Raw genomic sequence first — 22,736 nt, forward strand, 5'->3', positions numbered from 1 at the left:
TAATAATGGTAATTTATTTTAAAATATTTTGATTAGTGGAAGTGGAAGATATTCTGTATGTTGGAATCTTTTTTCTAGGATGAAGGAAGGGCTTGCCTAAATTTAATGTTTTATTAACTGAATGCACTTGACACAATCCAAAAATGAGGCTGTTTAGATATCTTGAAAGTGAGGTACTGAAGCAATCTAGAGAAGATAGTAATAGCTGTTGCAGATGTGATGTACGTAGATCAGTTTTAACTAGAAATCCTATCACAGCTCACTTTCAAATCACGCTAGCTGCATTCAATTAGACAGACCGACATGTCAGAATACAGGCCATGGCACACTTTCAGAATTATTTCCTATGACTCTTTTCATTTGTATTTTTAATATTAGTGCCATACTACAAAGCCTAGTACTTAAAATGTCAACTACATTCCCCTAAAATAAAGTTATCGCTATTCAGAAAAAATCTGAAAGGACTGCTCATAGTCGCAAGAGTTTTTGTATGACGGTTAAAGTAAATCAGATTGCTTCAAATTCTACACCGCATTTTTTTCAAAAACTAGCTAATCGTCTAGCATTTCAATGGCCTTATACATATGGGAGACAATGTTATGTGTAGCCACACATAACCAAGTACAAACAGGTAGCAGCCTCAACCCTATCAAAACTTACCCAAGGGTGTTGCCTGCCAGTCTGCCCAGAGTTTCAGAACCAGACAGAAACCATGGGGAATCACTAGCTCTGCCTGGCCTGGATGTCCTTCCTGCCCCTGAGCCACTGCTCAACTTTGAACTGAAAGCAAAAGACGGTAGATCAGTCACAATACAATCCCAATGGGTTAAGAACAAAGCCTGGAATCCCAGGTTTAAATTCTCAGGGACTTAGTCTGGTAACACACCAGCTTAAGCAACACCCTTGGGGAAACTTTAAACCTTAGCTGCAGTATATGATGATCTAACATGAAAAAAGAAAAAGCATGCAAAGCATGCCTAACACATTTGGTTGATGACAGAATGATTTATTTTAAAAAAATGTCAGTGTCAGCAATTACTGAAGCGGGTGTATAATTTAATGAATATGCATTAGATTATAAATTAATGTATTTGTGACTTAATGTCAAGCCAAAAATCCTGTTTAAACCCAGCAATGAACTAATCTGATAGCAGTCCCGTAAGAAATAATTGAGCCAAATAATAAAATGGATCCAGAAAACATATCCTGGCAGGTGGTAAACATGTAAAGGAAAATGTAATCTCAAGCTTTATTACTGCAGATAATTTCAGAAATCAATTTGTTATAACATCTAAATTACTTATAGTATTTTAAGAGTAACTTCTCATTATCTAATCTTTAAACATGTCATTAGATTGGCCCTCATTTTGGCTAAGATCCATAGAGCCATTATCAGCTTGCTATCCAAAAGACGGTTCTTCCGCCTCCTGTGTTCATTTTCAATTCTGGTAACAGTTCAAAATCAATAATTATTTTTAAAATACCAGATGAAGGTTGCTGGATACCTGCTAAACATAAAACAAAAGTAATCCTTACCCATCATTATTATCAGGTTTACCCAATTCCAATCTGTCTGGCTGAACTAAAAAGCCAATCCTGCAGACTCTACCATCCTAGATTTAAAAGAGAGAGTGTCCAATATTGAAACAATACTAAACTTTAATTACAAATAAATAAAATTTTCAGCAGTGGGTCAAGTCGGTCTAATTGAGATTGGGAAAATTGGGTTTAGCTATATGAATTAAGTTTAGTTGTATGAGCACAATATTGCTTTCAAACATGTTTTGAACAAATTACCTCAAGGAGAAATGCAGCATGATTTGGTCCCACTACACACTGTTTAATAGTAGCCTGTTCCAATACATTCAAAGGTGGGTGGCTGAAAACAAAAAGCAAACATGTACAACATTTTTAAAGACTCTTTCATCCAAGAAATAAAACAAGTGGCATATGGAATGCACAGTGAATATAGATATAACATCAGAAAATTATCAAAATGTACATTAGTTGAAACAACCAACTTATTTTCAGTCATTAAATACAGACAAAAAAAGAACATCTAAAAAGCAATCAAGGAATATTATACTATATTTCAGTAGCATATTTTCAGATAAAAATCTTTATAAAGTAAATGTTTACTTTAAAGTGTTCCTCAACAGTTGTTTTCTGACAATTTATTAATAATCACTTCCCCAGGCATAGCGACTATGGGGCGGTAGCCCATTTTTTAGCTTGCCCAGTCAAACGACACAATTCAATTCAAGGTGTAGGGTTTTTTTTTAATACTTCAGATAGGAAACAGCTGTTAAACTCCAATTATAATTAATTGGGACAACAATGAAATACAAAACCTATGACTATCACAAATACATCATCAGCGATTCCTTTCCACAGTGAAAGGTAGCTAGACTTAAGTAGCTAGCAGAGTAGTGAGACAAATGTTGAGACCTTCAAGTTACCAATTCTAAAAGTACAGAATATGATCACTGAACACTTTCCTAAGCAGCTTTATTCAGGTCTCCAGACCTTGTTGGACTACAATTCCCATCATTCCTTACCACTGATCATGCTAGTTAAAAATGATGAGAATCACAGTCCAACAATAAAGAGGGAGACGGCTGCCCTAAATTAACTTTTCCCTTTAAGTTACAACCTTTAATGCTATCTTACCTGTTTACGTTGTATTTGTTGAGCTTCTCTGAAACTTCCCTTAGCCTGCAATAGAAAACAAGTTATATTTTAGCATTAACAAGCTTCAGGCAAGCAGCACATTTTACTTTGAAAACAGATTTGTTTGTAATGATATAACACATTTTCAGATCGAGTGAAACAGAATCAGAGAAGTAGCTGTGTAGGATTTCCAGTGGTCAAGAGACAAGGTAACATATAAATATTGGTATTTTAATTTTATTTTCTTACATTTATATCCTGCCTATCTTCTGTCATGCAAGCCAAGATGGTATACATATGATTCCAAGGCATTCAGCCATCCAAGCACTGACCAGACCCAGACACGCTTAGCTTAAGCAAGGTGGTAGACTCATATGCTTTCAGACCACATCCATGCCAAATGCATAAAAAGCATCTGATTAGCAACTTTAAAAATAGATTACTCAGAGGAAAATAATTCAAGCATACAGAACCACATGCAGCTTGAAGTGAAAAGGGAACAACTGTCTACCCTCTCTTAACAGAACAGAGGTCCAACATACTTTGAAATTAATAAGTAAAAAATTAAGTGTTGCTTTTCTTTGTTAAGACATTTGCAGATCTAGCAGAAACTCATCCTTATCTTAAAATCCCTGCATGTCCTAGCACCCCTTTATCTAACCACTTTCTGTAGTTCTCCTGCTCCTTCAAATAGTCCTCCTGCTGTCCCTTGTATACATACCTGTGTGTTGCTAATTTGAATTCCTTCAAATTTCTCCTCAAAACCCACCTTTTCCATGAAGTCTTCATCAAAATGCCACAGGTGTCATACTATTATGTAACAAGCCATTCAGCAACTAAACCAACTATATACATAATTGAAATAAGTGCATGTACTTCCCCTGTTTATTCTATTCCTTCCCGCTTCTGTTGCCTCTTTTACAATGGAATTTAAATTATATATGCCTTAAGGGCCCTGTCCTATAGTTCTTTATAAAGCACAAAATACATTAACGACACTATATAAATAAGACAACAAAAAGGCCTGATCCATGGGGATCTTGAGTCTTATTCAGTATGCACATCTCTTCTAGCTTGAGTAACACCAAACACACCTTTTTGCCCTACATGATTTGCAAGGACCTAGAATGTGTAAAGTATACCCACATTTATTTTGTTTTGATCACATGATAAACCAGCCTTTGCCAGCCTGACGCCCGCCAGATGTTTTGGTCTACAGTGCCCATGAGCCCTACCCAGCTCAAACATGTTAATCAGCACTGCTCTCAGGAGGCAGCACTACCAGTACAAGTATGTCACTTGATTATAAAGAGGCTCCTATGGCAACGTCAAGACCGCTTTCAAGGTTATTCGGCTTGAGAAGACAAACTCTTCCAAGTCCAAGCTACCTGTGAAGGGATATTATTATGCAATGGCTGAGCCCCAAGCAGCGTGGATAGACTTATTCCAGTCTCCAAGCTAATAACATCAGCCATTGCTGCAAAGGCAGTGACTGCCATGTTTTAGTACTAGTGTGTATTTCCAAAGCATAGACTAAATTTGTGCTTTATGTTACAGCATTAGTGGAACACTTGATTATACAGGCACAAGAGTGACTGTATACTATAGTAAGCATGGATTTTTCACATTCCGCAATGTTAAATTGAAAATACCCCACAAGCCATTCTGATGCTTCCCATAAGCTCATTTCAAAACAAAACCTTACAAAAAGTAAGCAGTTTAAAAAAAAATGCCTGACTGATTTTTAATTAATTTAATAAATTTAGCATTGAAGTCAATGATAAGGCTGGGCATGATCAGTAACAATCAACTGTCAGTGTTCTAAAAGCCAGACTCACAGCTGCTGGGCCTGCCTAATCAGGGGGCCACACCACACCAGATCTTTATTGTACTTTAGACAGTCATGGCTTCCCCCAAATAATCCTGGTAAGTGTAGTTTGTGAAGGGTGCTGAGAGAAGACTCCTATTCCCAACAGAGCTCCAGTGGCCAGAGCAGTTTAATAGTCAGCTGCTCTGACTGAAGCTCTGTGAGGAGAACAGGGAATCTGCTAGCAACTCTCAGCACCCTTCACCAACTACACTTTCCAGGATTCTTTGGGAGAAGCCATGACTGTCTAAAGTGAAATAAAGGCCTGGTGTAGATGTGGCCAGGAACAGCTTCAGTTTAAATCTGGGTGGGAGGCTACATGTGCCTGCTGTAGAATAAAAAGATGGGGGAAACCTTGAAAAAGAATGATAATGTTCACCTCTGCCCAGTGCCCACCCATCCAATCTCCTCCCCTCCCCCAGGTCAGTTTCACCAATCCTAAGCGTGATTGCACAGGAGTAAATCTCACTGAACTCAAGTAGCAAGCAAATGATCAAACCTGCCCTTCCCTCCTCCCCCTATCTCCTCCCTCTTCCCCCTTTCCTCACTCCTCCCTTCCTCTCCCCCATCCCCTTCCAATCCCCTCCTCCCCCTCCCCAGTTTTACCTATCCTAAGCATGATTTCACAGGAGTAAATCCCATTGAACTCAATAAGCATGTAAATGACCAAACCTGCTCTCCCCTCCCTCCCATCATCTCCCTTTTGCCCCTTCCCTCCCACTTCCTTTACCCCTCTCCCTCCCCTTCCAATCCCCTCTTCCCCTCCCCCTCCCCTTCCCCATGGTCAGTTTTGCCTATCCTAACCATGATTCCACGTGAGTAACTCCCACTGAACTCAATAAGCATGGAAATAATCATACCTGCCTTTCCCTTCCTCCCCTTCTCCTCTCCCTTCCTCCTCTCCTCCCCTCTCCTCTCCCTTCCTCCTCTCCTCCCCTCTTCTTTCTTCCTCCTCTCCTCCCCACTTCTTTCTTCCTCCTCTCCTGCCCACTCCAGGCCTCCCTCCCCATGGCCAGTTTTACCTATCCTAAGCATGACTGCACGGGAGTAAAACCCACTGAACTCAATAAACATGCAAAGGATCAAACCTGCCCTCCTCCTCCCCCTCCTGCCTGCTCCCCTCCTCCCCTCCCCATCCCCTGTGGTCAGTTTCACCTATCCTAAGCATGATTGCAGGGAATTAAATCCCACTGAACTCGATAAGCATGCAAATGATCAATCCATTCTCAGCAAACCTTCACAAGATCCCATTTCTTACCTCCCGGATTAAAAAGCAGAGAAATTCACTAATAGGCAAAAAACCTTGCGGTTTAAGAATGTACCTATAGCCAACAGATATTTCTATCAAACTTTTAAATGCAAGGAAATTGGGCAGCTATAGTGAATGCACAAGTGGAGCAGGAGACCTGACGTCCTCTCTGGGATATTGTACTGTCCTACAAATTTGTCAAAATGCAAACACAATTTGGGTTGGTCTTTCACAGTCCAATCTACTTCCTGTGTAGCTTGGAAGAATTGGGTAAAGTGCCTCTCAGCATTTGGTGAGTGGAGACAACATCAGCAATCAGCCCAAATAACAGAAACAAGACATCTGCTGTGCTGATCTTGTTTTAGCAGGGAGGAAGCAACAATATTAAAACTGTTAATATAGTTCAGATAGTTCTGCAGAATAGTTTCCAATGGACATGAGAAGTGTCTCAGTTTGCACAAAACAGTGGGAGGTGAAATATATTCTAGCAAAATTCTAAGTATGCTCTATGTTTTTAATTGATCATGCCCACCTTTCCTTAAGTGCAGTAGTTTATTTGTTGTTGTTATATGCCTTCAAGTCAATTATGACTTATGCGACCCTATGAATAGCAGGCTGAAAACATGCATCTTGGGCAGGCTAAGTTTTTCCCACCAACAGCTAGAGTCATCATATTGTTATCAGTCTGATTTTACATCAAACTGCAGTTTCAGATTCAACTGTTAATGTGCCCCAAATAGAAATTGAACTTAACCTCCAGTTTGAAACACAAAAGGCTGTCTTCATCATATGACATTGACCAATAAAAAGGCTTTGAAATTAATAAAAATAAATTTGACACACATTTCTAGGATGAATAATGAAATATAATTTTATAGGTTAGATTCTCTGTAGAAAGAGAAGTAACACAGAAAAGAAGCAAAGTAAGAAGAACACCAACAAACATACAAAAATGTAATTCTCCATCTTTGGATGGCAGGTGTTGCCACCGCTCACCATATGCTCAGAGGCACATTACCAAATTCTTCCAAACTACACAGGAAGTGGATTGGACTGTGAAAGACCAACCCAGATTGTGTTTGCATTTTAACAAATTTGCAGAGCAGTACAGTATGTCAGAGAAGTCAGGTCTCCTGCTCCCCTGGTGCATTCACCATAGCTGCCCAATTTCCCTGCTTTTTAAAGTTTGATAGAAATATCTGTTGGCTATAGGTACGTTCTTAAACCACAAGGTTTTTTGCCTATTAGTGAATTGTTCGTTAAGAGGAACAACTTTTACTGCAAACACAGGAAACATTCTCTTCATAGGAATTTAAGCTTCCATTGCAGATGGGGTGCTGGGAGGGGGGCCCATCACAGCCTTGTCATGAGCCACGATGGATTGAGAAGAATCCAGGAAAACAAGGCTAAGGTTACAAAATGAAACACATTTAACAGGCAGCAAGTACCACTGGTAACAGGAAGACTAAATGAGTAAATGTGATTAGGATTTAGCTAAACATGTTTTGTGGCAAAGATCTTCAGTATGTTGAAAAAGGTAGATGCAATGCCAATCTTCATTTAAAAGGTTACTTAAGTGACAATTGGGCTTTGCATAGTAAAGCCATAACCAGGCTATAGATCAGGAATGTGCAACCTGTGGCCCTCCAGATACTGTTAGACTTCATGGGTTGTATTCAACCAAGTTCTACCCAGAGCAGACCCAATGAAATTAATGTACCTAAGTTAGTCATGTATTAACTTCAGTGGGTCTACTCTGAGTACAACTAGCATTGGATATATACCCAAGTCCCATCATCCTAAACATTATGGCCAATGGTCAGGAATGATGGGAGTTATAGCCCAACAATATCTGGCTACAGATTTCCCACCTGGTCAAGCTTAGGGGTGGGGGCAGAGACATCCTAACTCTTTTTACAATACACTTATGTTAATAAAGTTTATTTTATATGATTGCATGGAAAACAGTGCCCCACAATGGGAAAGCAATAGGAAAATCTGACTAATTTTACTATGCCTGAAGAGTTCTGTGTATAAATATATATACACAGCCATCTGAAAAACATTAATTACAACTATAATTTTAGATCTGACTGGTATTGTGTTCATTGCAATTGCCCAATTGAACTGGTACTGTTTTGATTCATTATGTTACTAATCACTTATGTTGTTGTTATGTGCCTTCAAGTCGATTTCAACTTATGGAGACCCTATAAATCAGCAACCTCCAACAGCATCTGTTATAAACCACCCTGCTCAGATCTGTGGTTTTCTTTATGGAATCAGTCCATCTCTTCTTTGGCATTCCTCTTTTTCTATTCCTTTCTGTTTTCCCCACATTACTGCCTTTTCTGGTGAATCATATCTTCTTATTATGTGTCCAAAGTATGATAAATTCAGTTTCATCATTTCAGCTTCTAGTGAGAGTTCTGGTTTAGTTTGTTCTAACACCCAATTATTTATCTTTTTTGTAGTCCATGGTATGCGAAAGCACATTTCAAATGAGTTGATTTTTCTCTTATTCCCGTTTTTCACTGTCCAACTTCCACATCCATATATAGAGATCAGGAATACCATGGTCTGAAAGATCCTGACTTTAGTGTTTAGTGATACATCTTTGTATTTGAGGACCTTTTCTAGTTCTCTCATAGCTGCCCTCCCCAGTCCTAGCCTTCTTATTTCTTGACTGTTGTCCCCATTTTGCTTAATGACTGTGCCAAGTTATTGATAATCCTTGACAAGTTCAATGTCCTCATTGTCAACTTTAAAGCTACATAGATCTTCTGTTGTCATTACTTTAGTCTTCTTGACATTCAGCTGTAGTCCTGCTTTTGTGCTTTCCTCTTTAACTTTCATCAGTATTCATTTTCAAAACATTACTGGTTTCTGCTAATAGTATGCATATCTTAAATTATTGATATTTCTCCCTCCAATTTTCACACCTCCTTCATCTTGGTCCAATCCTGCTTTCCATATATGTTCTGCGTATAGATTAAATAAATAGGGTGATAAAATACACCCCTGCCTCACACCTTTTCCAATGGGGGGCCAATTGGTTTCTTCATATTCTGTCCTTACAGTAGCCTCTTGTCCTGAGTATAGGTTGCACATCAGGTCAATCAGATGCTGTGGCATCCCCATTTCTTTTAAAGCATTCCATAGTTTTCTATGATCTACACAAAGGCTTTGCTGTAATCTATAAAGCACAGGGTGATTTTCTTCTGAAATTTCTTGCTCCATTCCATTATCCAACCTATATCTGCCATATGATCTCTGGTGCCTCTTCCCTTTCTAAATCCAGCTTGGACATCTGGCATTTCTCGCCCCATATATGGTAAGAGCCTTTGTTGTAGAATCTTGAGCATTACTTTACTTGCATGGGGTATTAAGGCAATAGTTCAATAATTACTGCATTCCCTGGGATCCCCTTTCTTTGGAATTGGGATGTATATTGAATGCTTCCAGTCTGTGGGCCATAGTTTAGTTTTCCATATTTGTTGACAAATTTTTGTCAAAATTTGGACAGATTCAGTCTCGGTAGCTTGTAGCAACTCTATTGGTATGCCATCTGTTCCTGGTGATTTGTTTCCTCCAAGTATTTTAAGAGCAACTTTCACTTCACATTCTAAAATTTCTGGTTCTTCATCATACGGTTCCTCCATGAATGAATTTGTCATCCTGGCATCTCTATTATAGAGTTCTTCATTATATTGCTTCTATCTTCCTTTCATTTCATCTTGGTCAGTCAGTGTGTTCTCCTGTGGATTATTCAGTATCCCTACTCTTCGTTTAAATTTCACTTTAATTTCTCTAATCTTTTGGAATAGGGCTCTTGTTCTTCTCTTTTTGTTGTCCTCTTCTATTTCTATACAATAACTATTGTAATAGTTCTATTTGTCCCTACGTACTAGTCGCTTTTAGGGTTCTGACTGTGTTTCTGTCTCCTTTTGCTTTCCTTCTTTCTTCAACCATTTGAAGAGTTTCTTCAGTCATCCACTGAGGTCTTTCTCTCTTTTTAACTAGAGGCATTGTCTTTTTGCATTCTTCCCTGATAATGTCGATGACTTGAATCCACAGTTCTTCTGGGTTTCTATCAACTAAGTTTAAAGCCTCAAATATGTCCCTTATTTGATCTTTATATTCTTCTGGGGTGTTGTTTAAATTTTTATTTTGGCATTATGATTGCTTTGTTGGTCTTCTTTAGCTTTACTCTTGATTTCGATATTCATGATCTGTACCGCAGTCTGCTCCTGGTCTTGTTTTTGCAGAAAATATGGAACTTCTCCATCTTCTGCTTCCAATTATATAATCAATTTGATTCCTATATTGACCATTTGGTGATGTCCATGCATTTTCGGTTGCTCAAAAAATGTGTTTGCAAGAAGCAAATTACTGGCTTCACAGAATTCAGTAAGTCTTTCTCCTGCTTCATTTCTATCTCCATTTTCCCACAGTTTCTAGTTCTTCTCTGTTCCCTACTTTTGCATTCCAGTCCCACATGATTATCAGCACATCTTGTTTTGGTGTGTGATCAATTTCTTCCTGTACTTCTGTGTAAAATCTCTCCAATTCCTCTTCTTCTGCGTTTGCCATTGGAGTGTAGACTTGGATGATGGTTATGTTAATAGGTTTCCCGTTTAATCTCATTGATACCACTCGCTCAGACCTTGCGTTGTAGCTCCTAATTGCTCTTGCTACATCACTTCTCACGATTAAAGCAACCCCCTTTCTTCTTAATTTCTCATTTCCTGCATAAAATATTATGTAGTTGCCTGACTGAACATGTCCCATTCCCGTCCATTTTAATCCATTCACCCAAGTATTATGTTGATGCGTTCCATTTCTTGCTTGACAATTTCTAACTTTCCCTGGTTCATGCTTCTCACATTCCATGTTCCCATTGTGTATGTCGTACAACTCCGGAATCTCCTTTTGCATCTGTGCGCGTCAGCCTCTGGGCTTCCTTTCGGCTCTGACCTAGTGGCGCTATTAGTCACAGCACTACTCATACTTGTTCGTTGTTCTTCCCCAGTAGCTCACTGAGTGCCATCTGACCTCCGGGTCTCATGTTCCAGCACTATCTCATGTTGCATTTTGGATACTCTGTTTATGCATAGGGTTTTCATGGTAAGAGGTAGTCAGAGGTGATTTACCATTGCCTTCCTCTGAGTTTGGATGCATCTTAGTCTGGTGTCTCAGCTTTGACCATTCCGCCTTGGGTGACCCTACCAGGAATCTACCCTCTTGGTCTAGACTCCTGGCGGCATTGCTCTCAGCTTCTTCAACACTCTCAAACCCCTCACCACGTTAAGGTATGCATCCTAGAGGAGGATTTTTCTGCAGAAAAAAATCCATTTTTTAAAAGTGTTTTAGTAATTAGTAACATTACTTATGTTACTAATTACTAAAATACTTTTAAAAATGCACTTTTTCTGCAGAAAAATATAGCAGCAGAAAATGTTCTTTTTTGAAAGATTTCTGCAGAAACTTTTCAACATCACATCACTACTTCTAAGAGATTATCAGTTATAGTTCTTCCAGGAAATTACAGAACTTCAAAACATCTTGAGCTATTAGGCAAAGTATTTTGGAATAGTCAAGTTGTACTTCATATAAATGCTTCAATTAAAAAGGTAAAGGACAATTGATTTTATCCATTTTTAAGACATAAAAAGTTCCTAGGCAATCATGCATCTGGAAAAGTACCACAATGGAAAGCAACTGCAATGAAAATATTATATTACAGGCATACCCCGCTTTAACATACGCAATGGGACCGGAGCGTGTATGTAAAGTGAAAATGTACTTAAAGTGAAGCAATTATCTATGCATGTACTGCAATGCAATCGCCACTAGATGGCAGCAGCGTCATGCCATTAAGTGTCCATTACTGCAAAGCGCGTACGTTAAAGTGGGGTATGGTGGAGTATGGAGCATGTACGTTATAGCGAGGCGACTTTAAGTGAAGCGACTTTAAGCAGGGTATGCCTGTATTTTTCTGTTTGAAATTGATCAACAACATCTAAACTTTAGCCTGGGAACTGGCAACAATAACAGATTGTTACAGATGACAAACAGAGTTTGCTTGCTGTGCACCTCAAGATAACCAATAGCTACCATCAGGGCTGTGGAGTCGGTATGTTAAACTTTCGACTCCAACTCCAACTCCTCTATTTTTCTACTGTGCGACTCCGACTCCTTCATAAATGGCAAATGTATATTAATATTAATATATTAATTTTATTTGAAGTCGGAGTCAGTACATTTCTACTGACTCCAACTACACCCAGAATTGCTTTCAACTCCACCCAAAATTGCTTCCGACGACTCCACAGCTCTGGCTACCATATAGCTTACTACACAAAATTAGCTGTTGTGGACAAAGAACTGTGGCTCAAATCAACTCAGTGTTGGATGAGAGACATATTGAAGTTTTGTGCACCTCACATAGATTAGAAAGACCAAGACAGAGGGAAAGAATATAGTCACTGTCAAACATTCAACTCACAGCATGAGGTGATTAACAAGCAATGACTGTATCATAAGAGAACTGATAAGAATTTTTGTTCCTGTAAAATAATACTTTTAGGAGGTTGGAACAAACGGAAATATCCACATCAAAAAGATTTCTAAAACTTTAAAAAATAATAGTTTTCTGGTAAATTTCTGTTCCTATTTGGAGTAACTATGCATTCTCAGTGGCGGCCCCCACTCTCTGGAACTCCCTCCCGTTTGATCTTCGCCATGCCCCTTCCCTGGATACATTTCGTCGAGCCTTAAAAACATGGCTCTTTGGACAGGCCTTTGGGATCCCCGGGGTGGGCTAATTTCTTTATATTGTTTTAAAATTGTCTAGTGATGGCCCTAAACTGTTCTGTACTGCTGCTTTTTAAAATGATTCTTGTTGACTGCACTGTATTTTATTATGTATTTACATTGTACTGTTGTATTTTAATGTGTACGTTGCCTAGAGTGGCTTCGGCCAGATAGGCGACACAAAAATTAAATTTATTATTATTATTATAAGCAATTGTATTTTACATTTGAGAAACTATAAAGGACCCTGCGTTAAAGACAGCCTCAAAAATGGCAACATACAGACAGGGATGACAAAGATATTAGCCTTCAAAATGTTACACTGAGCAGATATGTGGGGTATGGTTCATCATACTCAGCCTTTTTAAAAAATAAACCAATTTATAAGAAAAGGCAGGATCACTGGCTTGAAGACAGCAAAGATTTAGTATCTGTCCCTATCTATCTCTGCTGAAGATTCACAATATATGTTCCTTTTTGTGTTATTTTCTTCTCACTTTCTATTCTGTGCATATCTAGAATAAGGCCATTTACAAAACAGAATAATGTTCTTATGCTCTGAAAACACCTGCCATACACTTCCCTTAAACAAGACATGGGGAAAAAAATATTAGTGGAGCAGTTAGTATGTATTAAGATCAAAATATGTTTCTCTGATTATAGAATTCATCTCTCAATTTCAATAAATAAAATTGCAAACCTTTCAATGAGGCTGACTTGTGAGGGGAAAGAGGATGAGTGTAATACACTAAACATTAGGAAATAAAACCACCAAGAAAAATATAAAGTAGCCTTGTGCGTAAGTCCAAATTTACTGTTCTACCTTTCCACACTAGCCAACCATGATGTGCTAATGGCCTGGGAAAAAAGGGAAGAGGAGAACTAGTATTTTTGCAATGTAAAAAACTCTCTCTGCCCGGTCAAAAGTCTTAGTCACTCTGTGCAACTGGCTGTTTGCTAACAGATTTTACACAAAATGACCAGTGCCATTTTAAGATGCCAAATAGAAACATTTTCACAATTTTACATGCAACAGCAAATGCTTCTTAATTAAAGTGTTTATATGCTGCCCTCTTACAAAACTTCAGGACAGTGTACAGCAACACAAGAACAATTAAAAGCAATACAAAACAATCATTAAAAGATTCTGCTGCACTCTGGCAAGCCCCATGCTTCCTCCCAATGCGGAGGAGGGGGCAGGAATCAATGCAGGGGCAATCCCTGCTTCCACCCTGTTCAGAGCCCACATAATTGGAAGAAAACTTGGGACTGTACTTCCAAGGTACTTCACGCACCTCGGAAGGGCATCACCCAAACAAGCTACAGCTTTCCTCTCCAAGCTGCCACTGGAGAAGGACTGAGACTTATTTTGGGGGCACACTTATACACAGCATGATTCCAAGAACAATTGCCCACCTGAGGACTGCCCCCGACTTTCTCCTGCATTTCAGAGGGGGCAGCACAAGGTCAGAGACCAAATCTGAGCCTTCGGTATGAGCAAGGTCTGGCAACCAACATTTATGGTTGGCCACAAAGGCCAGACAAACTTTGTGGGCCACTATTATATCAAAGCCCTTGAAAACAGTAAAATTGCTTAACACTGCAAATACTTTATTTTAAAGTATCCTGTTCCCCTTTAAGTTACTGCAGTTAAAAAAAGTTGACAAACTAGAAAACGCTCAGAAGAGAACTATGTGAATAGTAAAGTCTGAAGATCAATAATGAGATAAACCCAAAGAAAAGGATTTTTTAAATTGGAGATTCATAGGGGGACCCTGGGAAATTAAGTTTACACGAATGTGTGCACAAATCTACATAAATCCTGGTATGGGTCACACTTACTTATCCAGGTGTCACATGCATGCTCCAAGACACATTGTACATTGTCATGTAGAGTGATAATGTGGACACATTGTACACTGTCTTGTAGAGTGATAATGTGGAGTGAGAAATTTTCCATTAATTTTTTCTGCAAAAATAGGTTTTCATTTTTTTTAAATGCATTGTTTCATTAAATAAATCAGCAATGTAATAAATACATACACAGTAGCCAAACCAGACAGTTTCAAAGCTGCAATGATTTTTTTTTCAGATGACAACCTCTAGGAAGTGTGTATGTTCATGCAGTCTATTTGTAAACAAATTGGGGGATGGAGTTTAATCAGGGAGTAAATTAAAATCAAGTGTGCCCATAGTATACATCTCCCCAAAACCCTTGGGGGAAGGGAACTATACAGCAATATACCAGTTGTTGATAATATCCAATGTCCATTCATCTCAATGGGATTGGAGCAGAAATCAAATAAAAGTACCACTGAAATTAATGAAGAACATGGATTACATCATCCTCTGTTATAGGTTCATGAAATCCCAGAAAGTAGAGATTCCATACAGCTTGAACTGGGAATGTTTTGCCCTTAATGTGTTGGGTCTCTAGGAGCCACAGACTAACACAATTTTCAAATGTTTAGCCCTCTAACTATGTAAGATTTCAACAAAATAGACGGGGTTGGCTACCAACTAAGATAGCAAAATTTAGGTCTCACTAAAATCAGTGGGACAAATAATTAAGTCTCATTAATTTCAATGGGACTTAGGTTTAACTAACTCAGTCTAGATCCAATGAGTCTCTAAATATCTGCAGAATACTCTGCACAAGTGAAGCATGAAGTTATTTGAAAGAGAATTTTGGAAGATGTGGACATTAAGGGAAATACAGAGCTGTTGCCAAAACCAGCTTCCCAGATCATGCTGGACATCTAGTTACCCCATGTTGTATCATCATGACATTCTGCATTCCCTTGCCTCTTCCACACATCATTGTTGGCTGGTAAGTGCAGGAAAACATGACAATGGCAGATAAGTAACAGTGCATGTCACAGGGGAGAGTAGAACTATTTGACCAGGAGATGCAGTTTTGATCAGTTTAACACATCATTTGGGGGGCAGGGTGGGGGAGCAGAAGTATGCTTTACAAGCAAATTGTCACACATCAACAAATCTTAGTTAATCATATTTAGATTCTAATTTCATCTTCTACTTTTTCAACTGGTACAGAACAGCCTAATTTAACTCTCAGAACCCAACACTTGCTGAATCAGCATATCAGCAAATAAACTGCTGCACCAGCCGGTGTCAAAACCATGATATTATACACCAGTGTTACAGGAAGGCTATTCAAGTGCTGAAGGCAGGCTGTGCCAAAAAGAAAAAAAAACCTTTTGGACTGAGGTACTATTTTTTTTTCTCTTTAAGATGTTGCACACCATACAGGGTCAAAAGCAGTGAGGTCGCAGACAGGAAGATGCAGGGTTATCAATCCTAAATTACACTGCGTTTCATTTCCCCCAGCTCTAAATCAAAACTGAAATCCTGCCTATCCCACCAAGAGAGACCCCTGAATCCTAAATTCCTATTTAAAAGGGCTCAAGAGTTGATGAATAGAGAAGTTTTTCAACACCGTTTAAATATAGCAGAGATACTTCTCTCTCTATTCATCACGATTAAGTCACAAGTGCGATGTGAGCCAAGCATTTTGACTAAAAAGGGTATGTGATATTAAACATCTTATGCTTTAAATAACAAAATATACCTAAAAGGTAAAATCAGCATTTATTAGTTACCTGTTTCTGGTTTTATGTGATCAAGATTAAAAAAAAATCACAGAGTACTGAAATAGGTACCCCAAAATAACCTTATTTTGCAACAGTCAGATTTTGATGAATGGGATTTTAATAGTACAGACAGACACATGATGTAGTAGTTAGAGTGGCAGACTAGAGCTGGGGAGACCCTAGGTCAAATCCCCAACTGGTCATGAAGCTCAATGTATGAGCTTCAGCCAATCGCTACTTCACAGGGTTGTTGCAAAAATAAAATGGAGAGGAGGGAGAATCATGTATGCTTCTCTGTGAACGAAATGGAAATGGACTGCCTTAGTCGATTCCGACTTATGGAGACCCTATGAACAGGTTTGTCATGGTAAGTGGTATTCAGAAGAAATTAGAAGAAGGCTAGGACTGGGGAGCGCAGCTATGAGAGAACTAAAAAAGGTCCTCAAATGCAAATATGTATCACTGAACATTAAAGTCAGGATCATTCAGACCATGGTATTCTTGATCTCTATGTATGAATGTGAAAGTTGCACAGTGAAAAAAGGGGATAAGAGAAAAATCAACTCATTTGAAATGTGGTGTTGGAGGAGAGCTTTGAGGATACCAACAACCACGAAAAAGACAAATAATTGGGTGTTAGAACAAATTAAACCAGGACTGTCACTAGAAGCTAAAATGATGAAACTGACATTATCATACTTTGGACACATAAAAGACATGATTCACTAGAAAAGGCAGTATTTGGGGGGGGGGGGCAAACAGAAAGGAGCAGAAAAAAAGTAAGACCAAACAAGAGATGCACTGATTCCATGAAGGGAGCCACAGACCTGAACTTACAAGATCTGAACAGGGTGGTTTATAACAGATGCTATTGGAGGTCGCTGATTCATAGGGTCGCCATAAGTTGTAATCAACTTGCAGGCACATAACAACAACAACAACAAGAGAGAGTGTTTCAAATAAGAAGAGCAGAATACATTTGGGAAAATGTTTCACATTTCTTAAATCCACACATAAAAAACACCATCCAGTGACCACCCCAGCAAATTCTAAAGCTACAACTATAAAAACATTAACTAAGAAGAAACCAGTGGAATATATTTCTGAGTTAACATATTTAGAATACGGCTGTAGAAGTTACATGAAGATGCTAATGTACTTGCCTCACGCTCTATCGGTGTCTTATCTCCACCCTTCTACTACAGAAACATGTCACATTCACAGGCATTATGGAGGCCGCAGCCAGTCTCTGAAGTAGTATTCCTCTGAGTACATGACACTCACTACAGTGGAAAATGTGTCACCAGGTCATTCAAGAGAAAGAAGCCACACCTAAACACTACATGTTGCCATACAGCACCAGGGTCAAGCCAGTAGTAGTTTTGATGAGATGTAACCCTCTCACTGCTGTACATTGCTTACTACATATTTAGTACATACTTAGCTTTTCACTTGTTATTGAAATCTTTTTCAGACATTTTTCTGAAATAAGCATGCAATCCTATACACACATCTGCAAATATGTCCCACTGAACACAGAAATATTTACTTCTGAGTAAATATGCATAGGATTGTGCTGCACAATAACGGAATGGACTTGGACCACAATGACGTTTAATAAAGGCCTGGGGAATCCAATTACAGAAAGAGGGTCATAACCATCTCTGTAACTATTTATTTAACAAAAAAGAAAGATAGATCTCTCCATGTTAACTGTAAAATAATTATTTGTGTTGTACTACAGAAAGTTAACCAGAAATCTCAAATAGCTTGCAATTTAAGCTTTCCACTATACTCCAAATCAATGCATTTAGCCATGCCAAGACTGCCTACCTCAATGCACTCAAACCTATTTCTACAATAGCTTTTTCCCTGCATGAACACAATAAAAAAAAATTTACTTTATCCTTTCCCATCACTAATTTGCATTTGCAAAGTCCTCCTTAAAATCACATCTAATACAAAACCTATTCTTGCTCCTTTGCTTTCTAGGCCTATCACGATTAGAAGCCTCTTCAACATAAGATCGAAGGAATCCTTTCTCGACTGTGCAAATTTTGTTAACCCCTTGCGGCGTTCGAAGAAGTGAAATTTTCATTGAGGTCAAGATTCCCCAAATGCCCAATTTAAAACATATAAAATCAGAAAAGGGCAAGTAACAAGATGTTTAGAGTATGGTCCAAGCCACGATCAGCTGAAGTTTTATTTAATGTCGGCGAGAAGAATTGGAGGATCTATTCACCCATCCCAAATCCAGAGACAAAAAGAAATTAACACGTTTCCAGCCGGATCTCATATCCATATTTATTCTGAAGCGCTGGATTCCACAGCATTTTTGCACCAAAGTAATCCTGTACAGGACTGAACCTCTCATTTGCCACCCACTATTTTTATATATTATACATCACATATAAATGCACGACGAAGCATCTCCGGCCTATACACCCACGCGGAGACCCCTATTTAAACTCACAGCATGGAAGAAAAAGAGGGGGGGAAGCCACAGATTTCACAGGGGCTTCCTCCAAGGCCCCCTTCCCTGCATTCCAACCCTTCACTCTCGTCACCCAAACACGCGGGGCTCCTCCCCTCACGCACGGAGGGGGGCTCCTCCCCCTCTTGTTTCCTCTGCCCCCCCGGAGGGGACATGAGCGGCCTCCCCTCTCTCACACACACACACTCCTCACCGGTCATTGAGCTGGTCCTCGGTGCCCGGGAGCGGGTGCACCACGAAGTGGATCGATGTCATGTTTCGCTCCCCCTCCCTAGAGGGAGGCGGGCAGGGGCCGGGCGCGCAAGGAGGAAATGGAGGGTGGGGGGAGGAGGAGAAAGGACGGGCGAGAAGGAACTTGGGTGTCTCCTTCAGAGTGCCGCTGGGTGTCTCGGTCACACTCGGGAGCCTCCGCTCTGCGCGAGGGAAGAAATAGAGACAGGGCAGCACGGGGCGCGGGAACGGGGAGCTCGCGGCGGCGGGAAAGGGTTCGGTCAGCGCCCCACTCTCACACGCGCCGCCATCTTAACTTCCAGCGGCCCCTCTCCTCCCTCCCTCTCTCTCCTGCGCCGCGCCGGGGGAGAGAAGAGAGGGGCGGGGTGGCTCTCACCCAATAGCGAATAGCAGGCCGCTGCTCACAAGCGGGACTGCATCCTCGATATAAAGCTGGCGACGATTGGCTACCGGGGCGAAGGCCGGCCCTTCTGCGTCAGACGTGAACTTTGATGAGGGAGGCTGCGTGGTTGCGCGCGCCGCTTCACGTCTACCGCGGGGAGGCAGAGAGCGCAGGATGCGCGTCACCGCCACCTACTCCCGCTGGGCTGCCCGGCTCCTTCGATCGCTCGGCTTCTGAGCCTGCGGGGAGAATGGAGAGGTGAAGATTCGCTGTCTTCTTTTTCTTTCTCCCCACCGTCCCGGAAAAGGCCGCATCAAGGCCTATCTAAGCAATCTGTAGAATCAAAGGGGGGGGGATCCTCCTGGACTGTACCACTAGAGAGGGAGGGAGGGTGTATTTCCAACGAAAAAGACCGTGTGGGTGAGAGACTAGCTTGTCGGGGAGAATGGCTCAACATAGGTTTCTACATGAACGGGGTTTTAAAATTTATGGGGGGAGGGATTTAGCATTTACACTTTGAAGTGATACAGTGCAGATAAAATTTTATCTCTGGATGCTGCTGATTGTAGAATGGCCCTCCACGTGTGACCTTTCGGATAGAGAACCGCCCCATACATACCCCTTTGTACAGGTCTAGGCCTGGATGGGGCTAAGAGAGCACAACCTTCGTTGTCTCCAAGGAGCTGGTGATGGTATACTTGGTTTCTTCCCTCCATTTTATCCTCACAACAACCCTATGTGGTAAGTTAGGCTGAGCAATAGTTTTCACCCAGTGGGCTCCATGGCTGAGTTGGGATTTGAACTCTGAGCCTCCCCAATCCTAGCAAATACTTAATCACTATGCTACTTGATAGGTGGTGCAGAGAAAAAGAAGTATCATGAGCTAAGCGAAAAAGAGGGAACCATTGCATTCCCTTCTGGGTAACCTTCTGGGGTCCACATGCCAGTGGTGGGTGAGGCCAGAGGAAAAAGGGAGCAAAGCAAGTAACGTGAATGTTATCTTTGTACAGTAGGTTTTTACGTACAGATGCTCCATCCAGGCAAGCAAGTAACATTTGGATTTCAAAGGCACATTCCAGTCAGACAAAACCACATGATGAGAGTGCAAAGAAAAACAAGTACTGTAAGGGTGTGGCCTGGGAAGAATCCCAGGGGCTGCACAGAGAGGCCTGGAGGGCCACATTTGGCCATCCCTGGGCTAGGTAGATGGCAGGGTATAAGAGCTTCTCCTATGGCTGGGTGCTCAGGGTGTTGCTCTCTGCGGTGGGAAGCCTAAGGGTTTTTTCCCAGTTTTTTTATTTTTGCTATATAAAATCAGTACACAAAATATAAGCATAAAATGGTTCAATATTAACAAAAAATTTAAATATTCAGAATATAAATCGCATATAGCTTGCCAATTTCCCCATTGTTCATTTAGCAAATCTTTAAAGTTACACTATTTTCCCCACATTCAAATAAACATATTGGTGTGTGTAGACAGATCTGCATGTATATTAACACATTATCCTATATGTACATATATTACTATATATTTTTGTTGAGATATATTTTCTCCCAAGTTGTGTGTGAATGTATGTTACATAGTTAAATGTACACTCAAGTATATATATTACTTGCTTTTCTGTTTATATTTTAGCATTATATTATTGTAAAATGCACCTGGAAGCATATAAGTTTATTTGTTCTTACTATCTTTTGCCCAGAAGCATATAAGGATTTACTATGGTATTCATTTTTTCAGTCCAATAAGCTATAAAGAGCTTTCCACTTTTCAATAAAGTAACTGTCACACTGTCTAGTCTGTTTTACCCTGATGATATCAAATCAATTTGACGATTTGTGCAATGTCCCAAATATTTATTAGCCAGTCTTCAAACTTTGGTATTTCTCACTTGTATTGTTATAATATCTGCTGCAGTTAGTAAATGAATAATCTTTTTTTTGCTTTTCACATTTTTTCATTTTTATAGCAAGAATGCTTTATTAAGACTTTCATACATACGTTGCCACTAAGCCTCAAAAAACAACTCAGAACAACCATTCTAACACGAAAGACAATAATACATGCAGCACAAAGTAAAATAAAAATAATAACAGATGACAAAAAGAAACAAAGCAAATACCAAATATACATTTGGTTACAGCAAACATAAGACCAGAGCAATAGTAAATCTATCACAGATACACAATCACACATGAAAAACCAACATTAATTGAAATAATCGGAATCATTAACAATTCGAATATATTTTAAAAAATCAGCCTATAACATCCCTCCATAAAGCCCACCCTGGACCCATTGGTTTGTGACAACTGCCAACCAGTCACAAATACCCCCTTTTTAGAGAAGGTGATTGAGAGGGTTCTGGCGCAGCAATTGCAGATACTCTTAGATGAAACAGATTATCTTGACCCATCCCAGTCTGGGTTCAAGCCTGGTTATGGGACTGAATCAGCTATGGTCGCCCTGATGGATGACCTTTATCGGGAAAAGGACGGGGAGTATGACCCTGTTATTCTTGCTTGATCTCTCAGCGGCATTAACCATGGTATCCTTCCAGGCCGACATGGTGAGATGGGTACTGGGGGCACTGTTTTACAGTGGTTCCGATCCTGTCTCCAAGGTCATTCTCAGAGAATAGCATTGGGTGATTGTCTTTCGGCCCCCTGGCTCTTGTGCTGTGGAGTGCTGCAGGGTACCATCTTGTCCCCCATGCTGTTTAACATATATATGAAGCCCTTAGGAGCAGTCATCAGGAGATTTGGGGTGAGGTGTCAGCAGTATGCTGACGATACCCAGCTCAATTTCTCTGTAACATCTGAATCTGGAGAGGCCGTGAAAGCCCTTGACCGCAGCCTGGACTCGGTGGTGGGCTGGATGAGAGCCAATAGGCACTATGAGTTGGTGGTTCCCAAGTTTGGTTAATTGGTCCGTTGCCTGCTTTGGATGGGGTCATACTCCCTCTGAAAGAGCAGGTTCGTAGTCTGGAGGTGCTCCTGGATCCATCTTTGTCGCTAGACGCCCAGGTGACCTCCGTGGCTAGAACTGCCTTTTACCAGCTTCAGCTGGTAAGACAGCTGCAGCCATTTCTGGACCGGGGTAGCCTAACCACTGTTGTCCATGCACTGGTAACCTCCAGGCTGGACTACTGTAATGCACCCTATGTGAGGCTGCCCTTGAGGTTGCTCCGGAAGCTGCAGCTGGTGCAAAATGTGGCAGCAAGACTCCTCGCTGGGGCAGGGTATGCCAACATGTCACCCCACTGCTGAAAGAATTGCACTGGCTGCCCATTTGCTACTGGGCCAAGTTCAAGGTTCTAGTTTTGGTCTATAAAGCCCTATACAGCTTGGGACCAGGATACCTGAAAGACCGTCTTATCCCCTACATACCCAGTCAATCACTGAGCTCT

General features: G+C 40.4%; 1 protein-coding gene across 4 annotated transcripts in view; it reads right to left on the reverse strand.

Annotated features, from left to right (window-relative positions):
• The window catches only part of UBR5 (ubiquitin protein ligase E3 component n-recognin 5), a 114,043-nt gene extending 94,710 nt beyond the window's left edge, over positions 1-19,333 (reverse strand). For 3 of the 4 annotated variants that reach the window (XM_061604601.1, XM_061604593.1, XM_061604586.1), the window contains exons 1-5: positions 18,904-19,333; positions 2,671-2,715; positions 1,798-1,879; positions 1,537-1,613; positions 661-780 (exon numbers count right to left, since the gene is read on the reverse strand). In XM_061604601.1, the coding sequence (XP_061460585.1) occupies positions 661-780; positions 1,537-1,613; positions 1,798-1,879; positions 2,671-2,715; positions 18,904-18,965 (386 nt within the window). In that variant the 5' untranslated portion in view covers positions 18,966-19,333. Of the gene's footprint in view, positions 1-660; positions 781-1,536; positions 1,614-1,797; positions 1,880-2,670; positions 2,716-18,689; positions 18,747-18,903 lie in introns of those variants that run through there. The other variant, XM_061604611.1, reaches the window with a different exon arrangement.
• Between the last annotated feature and the right edge of the window lie 3,403 nt (positions 19,334-22,736).

Source organism: Rhineura floridana, chromosome 1, assembly GCF_030035675.1.
Source record: "Rhineura floridana isolate rRhiFlo1 chromosome 1, rRhiFlo1.hap2, whole genome shotgun sequence".
NCBI lineage: Eukaryota > Metazoa > Chordata > Lepidosauria > Squamata > Rhineuridae > Rhineura > Rhineura floridana.